Source organism: Melospiza georgiana, chromosome 5 (genome assembly GCF_028018845.1).
Source record: "Melospiza georgiana isolate bMelGeo1 chromosome 5, bMelGeo1.pri, whole genome shotgun sequence".
Classification (NCBI taxonomy): Eukaryota; Metazoa; Chordata; class Aves; order Passeriformes; family Passerellidae; genus Melospiza; species Melospiza georgiana.
This window is the reverse complement of record NC_080434.1, coordinates 33053381-33065581: the sequence shown is the minus strand read 5'-3', so window position 1 is coordinate 33065581 and position 12201 is coordinate 33053381. Positions and strand designations below refer to the sequence as shown.

At 47.5% G+C, this 12201-nt stretch overlaps 1 protein-coding gene across 2 annotated transcripts in view; it reads left to right on the top strand.

Annotated features, from left to right (window-relative positions):
- The window catches only part of SLC4A4 (solute carrier family 4 member 4), a 146441-nt gene that overhangs the window by 110618 nt on the left and 23622 nt on the right, over nt 1–12201 (top strand). For both annotated transcript variants that reach the window (XM_058024753.1, XM_058024754.1), the window contains 6 exons: nt 1859–2016; nt 6435–6522; nt 7660–7814; nt 8083–8196; nt 9579–9753; nt 11486–11619. In XM_058024753.1, the coding sequence (XP_057880736.1) occupies nt 1859–2016; nt 6435–6522; nt 7660–7814; nt 8083–8196; nt 9579–9753; nt 11486–11619 (824 nt within the window). The remainder of the gene's footprint in view (nt 1–1858; nt 2017–6434; nt 6523–7659; nt 7815–8082; nt 8197–9578; nt 9754–11485; nt 11620–12201) is intronic.

The window sequence follows — 12201 nt, the reverse complement described above, 5'->3', positions numbered from 1 at the left end:
CCTCCTGCCTTTCCTGGGGACCCGTGGACAGGAAAGCGCTGGCTGGATCCCATTCTTGGGAATGCATTGGGATTGATTGTGGGAGTGATTGCTGCTTTTGCTGCTGGAACATCTTCTCATCTCCACACTTGCAAGCAGACATTCCCAATTTTGAGGTCTGTCAGCCTGGGTGATGTACTTTCACTCCACAAAGCTCCTGTGAATATGATTGTCTTCCAGTACAATCAATGCCACCCTTCTGGAGGAAAGGAGAAGCTTCTAGAAAGTTTAGTTAACTGGAATTTCCTTTACTTTGGCTGTTTTTCTTGATGCAGAGGGCAGTTTTGCCTGCCTGGTTTCTCCCCATATCCACAGTGGCCCTCTAAAGCATCCTTGCGAGAGAGCAGCCTGGAACCTGGAAGGTGCCCCTGGAGGCAGGTGTTCAATGGATAAGTTGTGGGAAGGTGATCAGGTGATCTTAAACCTCTGTGTGAGCAGATACAGAAAAACAGAGAGACAGAGACAGGTTCAAGCTCCAGGGGAATTAACCTTCCCTAAGTGCTACTTTGGAGTGTGTACTCAGGAGCTGCTTTCATTGCCAGTCCATCCAGAGTGGTGTTGATGATCCCAGTGCTCCAGTACATTTAAGGAAATTGAGATTTTGAGGCTGATGTGCCTTTTTGCAAGTACAGTGCTGGAGACCTGTGGCTTTTAACATAACATTAGTGGTTGGGGTGGAATGATCTTCAGTTTGGCAGGGGAAAGTGAAGTTCCCTCATCCCTCCCATGTTCCTGGATGCTGCTGAGGAGTCAGATCTTTCCAAAGCTTCTTTGGGGAATGGTTCAGAATGGATTTTAAGTGCTGATTGCACTCATTACCTGTCTCATAAATGATTTAAGAAAGTGGTGAGTGGTGCTGCAAAACTCATTTGGAGATTAAAAACCCCACTATAATGGCAGCTCTTCAAAATTAGTGACAGTGGTTTGCTGTGCTGGGCAGGAGGAAAGGGCTGGAGCCTTTGGCCTCAGGAGCTGAGTGGGCACAGGAGATGCTGCAGATCAGTTCTGCCTCAGAGAATCACCTGGGTTTGGGTCAGGTGTCCAAACCAGCCCTGGTGTTGCTGAATGGTCTTTGTTCAGCCACACAGCCAGCCTGGTGAGGTAAATAAAATGTTTGTTGTGGATTTGCCATCTTCCCATTATTCTTTTACCACCACTGTGTTTCCAAACACTGTCTGTGGAAAAACTGGTAGGGCTTTTCCAGACTTCCTCCACGATGCTCCTTGATGCTTATTTACTGTTTCTTCTGGTGGTAATCCTGACTGAAGTGTGCGGGGGTAGGATAGTTCCAGCAGTTTTCTTCCTGTTCAGTCAATTCATGTATTTTCTGCAGACTTTTTCCATTTTCCTCCTTCCTGAGTCACCTCATGCAGCTCATTAGGGATTCATAGCCCAGTTCAGTGCCCCCCTCTTGCTGGTGCTCCTGGCAGTACATCCTCCCTCTCCATTCACCCTTTGCCAGGCACACACAGAACATCTCCAGAGATCACCCAGGGAGAGGGGGCAGATTGGGAACCAGCTGAGGGCAGGCTTTTCAAAAAGCCTTCCATTCAAATTAATTCTGTCGTTGCTGAAATTCAAACAAAGGCTGAGTTTTAGAACCCAGGGGCTCCTGCTGCTGCTGTGGTGTTTTCCCCTTCCCTGGAGACTTTGAGCTGAGGTCTCCCTGGAGCCTGGACATTTCTCCGTGGCTGGATCCAGACCAAGGGTGCACTGCAGCGTCCACGAGTGTGCACAGTTACTGCACAGAGGTGCAGAGATGAGAAGAACATGCCCAGCACAACTTAATTTTCTTTTCCCTCCTCTTGCACTGCTGCAGCTGAAGAACAAATTCATGAAGAAGCTGCCTCGTGACGCTGAGGCCTCCAACGTGCTGGTGGGGGAGGTGGATTTCCTGGAGAGCCCCTTCATTGCCTTCGTGCGGCTGCAGCAGGCGGTCATGCTGGGAGCGCTCACCGAGGTCCCTGTCCCCACACGGTAAGGACAGCCAGCCCCGGGCAGGCACCACCCAGGCACCTGCATTTCCACCTGGCCAAGGTAAAACAGCAGGCCAGGAGGTGTTCTCCATGCCTTCCATGCTGTGACATGCAGAACTATCAGCATTGGTGGTGCAAAGTAACAAAACTCACTGAAGCTGCTTCATCATTTTCAGCTCCTGAGTTTGGTTATGAGTAAACCATTACACAAACACACTGCCTTACCAACTCAGCCGTTGTTAAGAGCACTGTCAGTGTTGAATTGAAGTCCTGAGGCTTTTTTCCTGCCCCTTCTGTACGGATCCCAGATTCCCTCTGCGCATTTTTGCTGTACATATTATTTCTCTTCAGCTCAGAAGAGATGGAAAATTCAATTCTGGCCCTCCTGGGGCAAAAAAAAGTCAGGTGAACTTGGACATACAATTCTACTGGGGCTTGTTGCTTTATAATGCATAATGGCTCAAGGAAAAATGTCAGAGAAATATTTTATTTATTATGACTCATGTTGCAAATTAATCTCAGTCTCACAAATAGCAATATATCTCGTGTTCTTAAATATTTGAAGTCACTGCTTGAGTATGCCTCCCTGTCTAAGCTGCCCTGGAAGTTAGATGGCTGCTGGAATCCTAGCCTCTTTCTGTGTACCAAACAAAGGGAAAAGAGCATCTAGCTTTGCTCTTTAGTGGTAGTAGCAGTGTTGTGTTTCTTGCAGTTTCATCAAGTGGTTTCTTACAGCCACATCCACAGCTGTCTGTACACTCTGGGTATTCAGGTAGACGTGTGGGGACCCAGATGTGGCTTCATTCTGTAGCAGGTTATTCATTCCCCAGTGTTCCTGGCCTCTGTGTGCTTCAGTGTTTCAACTTCCCACTCTAATCCCACTGACTATTTTTTAAACATATCTCCAAATTCTTTTCAGCAGTTGTAAGATGAGGTATTGCTTGCTGTGGTGGTGGGAGCCAGGAAGTTAGATCCAGGATTGCTGGGCAGCCTCATTACTCCGTAGCAATAATAAAGGCAGTATGTCCTTCCCTGCCAGCACTTTTCCCAGGAAATAGTATTATCCATTTGGTGTTCTCCAAAGCAAATACTGGCCCTAATCAAAGCAGTAAGGCTCATTAGGTGGCTTTCATGAGTGATGAAGAGCCATTTGCCATGGCTGCATCCTAGGAAATTCAATCAAGGAAATCCCCTCAGGGCCAGGAGGAGCTGTGATGGAACATCTCCGGTGCCGCGGTATTCCTGCCGTGGGCCTGCACTTACAGCCCGCAGACTGCAGGATGCTGGAGCCTCTGGCATACCCAGCCTTCTGTCCTGTGGGGCCTCTCCTTTTATTTGGTTCAGCTGTTGATTCCCTGGTAAAAGTGCGGGTGCCAGCTGGATGCTGTGCAGCCTCTGGAACTGGACCGGCTCTCTCAGTACTGCCAGTGTGACCTGTGTGCTTCTCTCCTTGGTTTTATGTAGGGCAGGAGGGGGTTAAACACTCAGGTTTTGTCTCCAGTCCCTCTGTCTGGGGTGCTGTGTTAGGTGAACATTTCCTGCTCTTCAGCAACTGCAGATAGAGAAGCAGGGAATGGTTTGGGTTGGAAGGGAAGGGTACTCAAAGCCCATCTTGTTTCAACTCACTGCCACGAGCAGGGGCACCTTCCACCAGCCCAGGTTACTCCAGGCCCTGTCCAACCAGGCCTTGGACACTTCCAGGGATCCAGGGGCAGCCACTGCTTCTCTGGTCAGTCTATGCTGGGGCCTCACCACCCTCACATAAAGAATTTCTTCCCAATATCCCATCTAACCCTGCTCTGTGTCAGTGGGAAGCCATTCCCCCTTGTCCTGTCACTCCAGGTCCTTGTCCCAAGTCCCTCTCCAGCTCTCCTGTAGCCCTTTTAGGCATTGGAAGGAGCTCTGAGGTTTCACTGGGGCCTTCTCTTCTCCAGGCTGATCACCCCCAGCTCTCCCAGCCTGGTTCCAGAGCACAGGGGCTAGAATAGAAACATCAGGGATATGCAGTTGGAACAGAGATATCCCAGCCTTTCCTGAGTTTTTTTTTTTACTGGTCACATTGAAAAAACCTTTAAGGCCTTTGGTTTTCTTGTGTCAAATTTAATCCCACAGTGCTTGGGATTCCTCATTTGGGGAACTCCTCATTTGGGGAAGCCCTGAGCTGGCAACATGGCTTGGGAATGGCTTTGTATTTTCATCAGAGCAACGCACAATCGTGTGTTCAAGGCTGCTGTTTAATGCGGTGAAGATGGCAAGAAAGATGAGGAATGAACCAGGAGATGATGTTTTTTGGAGATAAGCTGCACAGACTTGCACAGTCTGGTGTGCAGAGTTGGGAAAGGCTGGTGTCTGCAGGTCTCAAATGAAGTGAGGTAACTTGTCCAAGGTATTTGGAGAGCGAGGGGCAGATCTGGTCCTCCCAGTGGAGGCTTTTCACTGCAAAGGCACTTTTCCTCCAGGACTTGGCTGAGATTCTTTTGATAGGTGCCTTCAGCCCTTATGGAGTTGCTGTTCTAGCAGTGCATTGAGAAAAACATTGCATTTTATTAATACTTCTGAGAGGCTTTGAGCTTAGTGGAACCTCCCATTCCCTGCCTTGCAGCATTATTAGCAATGTTAGGTGTCAGAAATGGGCATTGGATAACTCAGCATGTATTGTGTGAAGCAGGGAGGAATTCTTGAGTGGCCTTCAGCAGAGGAAGAGGAGGAGTATGGCACAGCATGGAGTGAGGGCTTTTGTGGCTGGAAATGTTCATAACTAAATGATAATAAATCTATGCACACATACTGTAGTTCAGGCCACTTGTTGTAGACAGGTAAAAGAATTATAGAAGAAAGGCCTCATCAAATCAGGCCTGCTCTGTTAAATTTATAGCTAGCCTGTCATTTCTTCTAAGTGCAGCTGAGTAATTTGCATGTTCCCATCCAAAAACAATCTTAGGTATGAAAGGTTTGTTAACACAACTTATTCTTAGGTGAAAAACAACTAGCACCTGCATAAACAATAAGATCTGTCTCATGGAAATCAGTAGAAAAAATATGTAAACTAACTATAAATACAGAAGTTTGATACACATGCACAATACCATGTACTAACCAATAAACTAAGTGTGAATGTATTGCCCACCAATAAAATCTGACACAGTGTCTTCTGGTAATCCTATACAGTATAGCCTATACAATTAAGATTGCTGTTTTCTGCATGAAGAAACAGTCCTGTCTGCCTATTAATGCTACAGCCGCTAAAATGCATTAGTGTTTTTGTGTTTGTAATGTCTGGCCCGTGAAAGGATCTTGTTCTACCCACTGAAGGCAGATCTGAGCTGAATTAGGACAAAGAATTTGGAAAATGCCACAGTCTCCTTGTTTTCGGGAGTGTTTTAGTAGTGCAGGAGCATTCAGGTGCTGCTGCACTGTGCTGGAAAAGAGCCAGCTGGTTGGGGTTATTGCAGAAGAGGGTTATGGAAGTGCCTGGTTCTCCTGGAAAACCAGGAGAATGCCAAGCAGCAGCTCCTGAAGTTATGAACCTCCTTTTTTTAGTATATTAATATGTTTGGCTAATTTGCATCCTGGAGTTTGGAAAGAGTTGGCTGAGGAACAGTTTTTCTTGAGTGTTATTTTGTAAGAACTGGTAAAGCAGGGAAAGTTCCAGGAGGTGGGAGGAGAGCAGAGGACATGACCTGGGTGTGTGTGGCTTACTCACCTCCCTGTGAACCTCCAGTAAAACACTCAAACACCTCGTGAAGGACTCAATTAAGAGGTGTTGTGTAGTAATGCCAATCAGTAGGTATTTATGGATCATGTCCTACTAACTTGCTGCCTTTTTTCTTTTAGGACTCCAGATTCTCTTGAACAGAAAGTGCTTGTTTGGATATATTACTCCTCATAAGCCATTCAACTTAGTACCTCATCATATATGGGTTAGGAAATAAAATAATATTTAATCCAGCTGTTGGAAGGGGATAGGTGCTTCTGGTGAGGTTATTTCATCTGTATGTTTGCACTTCCAAAGATTTCATACCATGGTGTTTTTTAAACTCTTCAGCTGTGACTTGGATGTAGTTGCTGCCCAAAGAGATCATGTGGAAAATGAAGTGTCCAAGGCCAGGTTGGACAGGGTTTGGAGGAACCTGGCTAGTAGAGGGGGTAGATAGCCTTTAGGATCCTTTCCAACACACACTGTTCTGTGATTCCATGAAACAAATCCCCATGGAGGTGGACAGGCTTTCGTATAGTGCACAGACCATGGTGGGCCACAAGGTGTAACCTCTGGTCCAAAGATAGCTTGAGGCCACTGGCAGCCTCCAGATCTCTAACAAGGACCACAAATTTCAGGCCAGATTTCTGTCTAGGTACTGTATAGGTAATAAGCAGTTGATTTTGCCATCCTAAGTGGGAACAATCTCTTGGTTTTGTCAGATTTCTCTTCATTCTGCTGGGACCAAAGGGCAAAGCCAAGTCCTATCATGAGATCGGCCGAGCCATTGCCACGCTGATGTCAGATGAGGTAGGTATCTTGGCATCTCCAGTGGGAAATGATTTTCCCAAGTAACAGTGTCCTTCCCTCCAGCCTGGTCAACAGGAAGGAGCATTCACATACAGCTGAAATACCCATGTTACCTCCTAATTCCATCTGTTGACAAAATTACTGCCTCTGACTTTGTGTTTGTTAAAAGTGAGACTCTAGGAGAGGTTTGTGTGCCGTGTGTATTGTCCTGCTAGTGATCACTCTTTCATATCAACTGTGAATTAATTGTTGAATTTATTCTGTTGTGGTCTGCACCTTGTGTCCTATTCTGCCATCCCAGAATCCCACAGCCAGGGATATGCAGGTGATGCCCACAGCACCGTTTCCCCCATGTGGTGCTGCGTGTGGCACTGTGTCCCAAGCACTGGCAGTGTTCATGTGTAGCCAGGAGCAGCTGGCCCCTCCTTGCTGCCATGGACAGCCTTTCAGGATTCATTTACAGCTCCTTTCTTCCCTACAGCTTCTTCATCACAGCTCAGTTGCTCCCAGCTCTCCAGCTGTCTGTCACTCACTGGGCTGCTTCTCACAGAGTCCCTTCCTGCCACCAACTCGTCTGTCACATGCACTGATCCACCTCCTCTCCACACAGTCCAGAAGATTCCTATAAAATTCAGCATTAATGCTTTCCTCCCCCCACCTTTTCTCATTTGTTCTTCATTATTAATACCAGGCCTTTCACTAAAACCAGCTTATGATATTGTTTTTGAGTAAATATTGTTATCAGTTCTGTGTCACAGGGGTGAAGATGAATCTGGGTTTGATAGACTGAAGTAGGTGACTTTGTCAAAGTGTCTTCTGCAAGTGTAATTGAAAGTCCTTATGTAGAAGAAAACTTTTTTGCACTAATGATATAGATAATTGCTTTACTAACATTTTCAAAGGTTAGAAATAAATGGTTTTCTTAAAATTAGATATATGCCTAAAAGGAAAGAATCTCTGTGGTTATCCAGCCAAAGGAAGGGGCTTTCTGAGGGTCACACCTCCTTGTGGCGCATGTCCTGATACTTTCTCAGAGGTTTCTGAGAAGGAGTTAAGTTGATTTTGTAGAACTCAGCAAAGGAGCCAGGGCCACAGAAAATGCAAACCATTCCCACGGGGAGTCTCTTTTCCTTGCAGGTATTCCATGACATTGCCTATAAAGCCAAGGACCGTCAGGACCTGATTGCAGGCATCGATGAATTTCTGGATGAAGTCATTGTGCTCCCCCCTGGGGAATGGGATCCAGCCATTAGGATAGAGCCCCCCAAGTCTCTCCCTTCTTCAGATAAGAGGTAATAGCAGGAGAGGGGCTGCTGGCCAGGGACAGTGGGCATGAGGGGATGGGAAGAGGCAGTGTTCTGGTTGTGCCAGGTGTATGGAGTGACCTGCACCTGGCTGTCACTATTTAGAAAGGCCTGGAGATATTTTCAGGGAGGGAGGATGTTCCTGGAAGTCTCTACCTTTTGAGATGATGATGTAGGCACACAGTAACACAGCTGGTAGTTTGCTGGGCTCTTTGAGGTTCCTCTTGGTGCTCTGACATGCTGTGTCCTGGCCTAGGAAGAACATGTACTCGGGTGGGGAGAACGTGCAGATGAACGGCGACACGCCCCATGACGGCGGCCACGGCGGCGGCGGCCACGGCGACTGCGAGGAGCTGCAGCGCACGGGCAGGTCAGTGACACCCCTGCAATGCCTCCCTTGCCAAAGCATCCCCAGCCCAGTGGGCTGTCTGTACAGGCTCAGGTGTGACACCAGAATGCGTCCTGGGGGCCTTTCCTGCCCAGAGTGAGGCTCTGTGAAGGGTTCAGAACATCTGGCTTCAGCAGATGGCAGAAGGTCATGGATCAGATGCTCAGTAAATGATAAAGAGCCATTAAAAAGGACAGAAGGCCCAGGTAGGTGCTGCCTGTTGGGAGCCTGGGAAGTCAGATGAGCTGTAGGGAACATAAACATGGCTGGTCCAAACCTCAGTTAATCCATTTGGATTGCTGAAGGGGTGCCTTAGCCAAAAGCAGACATGTTCCCTTTTCTGGACATTAGTCTTGCAATTGGATTGCACAGCTAAAGGCTTTTATTGGATAGAAAGAGAGAGGGTAACAGTGCCCCAGGCCCTACTCTCTGGTTTATTACTCTGCTTTGTGCCATGTTAAAGTCCACTGGAGTGGGAATACAGCTCAGGTGGTCATGAAACAGTGGGTTCAGCATTTCAAGATCAGTGCACAGGGCTTCATGGTGGCTTTGTGCCTTCCTTCCCACTCTGAATCGTCTTTTTCAGTTCTAGTTCTAGTCTAAATTCTAGAGGGAAAGTCTGAAAGTCTTCACACTGCCTTGGTTTGTACAAGGCAGTGGAGTGTCCTGATTTGGGGTCAGAAGGTGGTGTGTACCTGTCTGCCACAGTGTCTGTGCAGTCCTGGCAGAGGTGGGGAGCTGTGAGCAGGGGAACAAGAGGCTAAACAAACATTTTTCATGCTGGCAGTGTCAGTGCCATGTGGAGTTTATAAGACTTAAGTACTGTCTTGTCTGTGATCATACAAAAAGGGATATCTGCAAGAAAGTTCTTTTGTCATCCGAGAGTGTTTCCCTTATGTTTTTGCTTCTAGTTCTTTTGCTGGTTATTAATTTGAATCATTTTTCCATGTAGCACATTGTTTGGCTCACCCAGCCATGGTGTCTGCTATGTGGAGAAATTCAGGCAGGGACTTAGACCAGAGTTAATCTGTTTTATTACATCAACTAATATATTTGGGGGAAAAAAAAACAACAGATGAGCTTCCTGAAATACAAATGGTAGTGGTCTGTTTCAGCAGAAGCGTGGCTTGTAGTCCTGCAATTTGTCCCTTTCCAGCTGCATCACAAGTTTGAGATATTATCTCTCCTTACAGGATTCTCTCTGAGGTCCCTGGACCACCACAGCTATGATAAGGCTGTTTGCAACGTGCTGATCTCACTCCTTAGAGATCATACTTCATTGCTGGCAGTGTCTCTGCAGGGTTAGGGTGTTGAGTTTCACTGTGAGACATCTTGCCTGAGTCTCCTCTTGCTTGTCCCTGCAGATTCTGCGGGGGCTTGATCAAAGACATCAAGAGGAAAGCACCGTTCTTCGCCAGTGACTTCTACGACGCTTTGAACATCCAGGCCCTCTCAGCCATCCTCTTCATCTACCTGGCCACTGTCACCAATGCCATCACTTTTGGGGGATTGCTTGGGGATGCTACGGAGAACATGCAGGTGGGCAAGAGCTTTCAGAACCAGCAAATCCAGCCTTTTGCTGTCCAGTCAGAGCAGTGCTTGGGCACTGGCAAAGCTGGAATTCTTGGTACAATAATGGAGGTGTTCTGTGCTTTCACTGCTTTCTCTGCTGCTGTGCTGTTCTTTGACAGCTTGTACAGCAGTTCCTTAAATGGTGAATAAAAGCAGGCCCAAGAAACAGAGAAGGTCTTTGCTCCTTCTGTACCGAGAAGCTCCTCTGATCTGCTCTCAGTTGTACCATTTTAGTCCAATTCAATTTGCTAACTCTGAATCCTCTGCCTGATTCCTACAGTACCTGGGCTTTGGCCTCTCTGGTGAAAAGAAAATGCCAAAATTATTAGGAAAATGAGTAACACAGGAGAGAAATGTCAGGTCTTTAGAAAGATGAATTTTGTAGTAGTGGGAGGACACAAGCTGAGAACCAGGCACATATCCATGGACAGGCTGGATCAATGGCTTAGCTCAGGCTAAAGAGAAGGGATTCTCTTTTAACAGTGCTGGAGGTCCTGTGTGTTAGTGGAATAATAAGAAAAGTAGGAGGTTATATTTAGATATATTCGGTTTAGCCAGTCCAGTTCAAATCTCCTAGCAATAATCAAGCTCATAATGATAATGACTGAATTATTAATTTATGCAGGTTTAATTAAGTCAAACATAGGAAATGAGGGCACATATCTGGAACCCTGCACTTCCCTGTGATGAATTACAGGCTAGAGTAAGATCCAGCAGCCTGTGCAGTGCCCAGCTCCCCTCTCTTCTGTACAAAGTTTGCCTTTTCCAGGGAAGTCAGGAATGGAGAGGTCTCCAGGTCCCACCAGTGAGCAACACTGGACTGTCATGGGGTAGCACAGCAAAGCCTGTCTGCTCTGCACAAGGTGCAGTCTTTAAATTACAGGAGGAAGGGGAAATGTTACCTGATTCCAAATCTAGTTCAAATTGAGAAACACTTCATTGTGTCCAGAAGTCTCAAGCTTACTATCAAGTAGCAAAAAAACCCTCAGAGAGCAGTATTTTTGGGGTGACTACATCACAGTTTGTGTGTCTGTGTCTTGTCTGTTGTAAACAGTGATGTGACTCTTGCTGGGGCAGGCACTGAGTGTGGCCCATCCCTGCTCCCTGTCCTGGGAGCTGCCCCAGCCAGCACTGTCCTCACAGCTTGCTCCTGAGTTTTCTGTTTCTGAGAAAACATGCTATTCTTAGCTACAGACAAGTGGAAGAACGCAAGGAAAAGAGATTCCAGATGCTCTGGCCACAAGGGCCCTCTCCATGAATAATACAAGAGGAGTGGAGGGGATCAGCTGTGTGAAGGCTGCTCCTTGCCCTGGGATTACTGGGCTCAGCCTTACAAGTCCCCCAAAGGCAGCCAGCCTGTTGCTTTCCTCAGTGAAAACACTAACTCGTGTCTTCTAAAGGAAGAGAGACACAAAACTGGATTGCAATTCTTGCAGTACCCTTGACAAGTCAGGAGAGCTTGCAGCCGCATCCCTGATGCCTGGGCGGAAGGGAGGGATTGGCCTGTGCTGTTAATGGCTCCTCAGCACATTAATGTGGGTTGTCCCGAGTAACTGTGGCTTGTGTGGCACCAACATCTTGGTGACAGCTGCAGGGGGGGGGCAGAGGATGCTGTCCCCTTGGTCACAGGCACAGGGACATGCAGCCACAACAGAAGTGCTCCTTCAGAGAGGGTGACTCCTGTGCTGTGTCCCTGCAGGGCGTGTTGGAGAGCTTCCTGGGCACCGCTGTCACCGGTGCCGTGTTCTGCCTCCTGGCTGGCCAGCCCCTCACCATTCTGAGCAGCACAGGACCTGTCCTGGTCTTTGAGAGGCTCCTCTTCAATTTCAGCAAGTGAGTACGTGGTGGCAGAGGGTGGGGACAGGAATGTCCCACATGAAGGAAATCCAGCCAGGGAATGAGCTGCTTGCTGCTGGGGAAGGAGGGGATTTAGTGCACAGAATGAAAGGTCTTGTTCCTTGCTGAGACCCAGTGCAATCACATCAGGGATTGTCCCGGCATGCATGTCCCAGGGCGCTGCCCAGTGTGTGGCTGCCTGTCTCTGTGGGGCCTCCTGAAACAAAAACAGCCTTGGCCACTTCAGTCCTTGGTGAGGAATTTGCTCTCGGTGCAGTGCGCTGCTTCCCCCCATCACTGCTTCTCTGTCTCCCATAGGAACAAGGAAATGAATCCTGCTCTTCACTAACAAAATCCCGTGGGTCTCAAGGTTGCCAAGAATTTGTCCAGTGGCCATTTGAAATAGTTACTATTATTTATGAAAGCAAAAGTGTCTCTGGTAGAAACAGCCCCCAGAATTCCATGGGGGAGCTTTTCTGCTTTTAAAGGAAATTTCCTGCATTTTTTCCATTTAACTGGTATAAAGAAGTTCTGCTTTCTCCACTTTGTTGACAGCTGACACCCAGAGCTAAAGGGAGC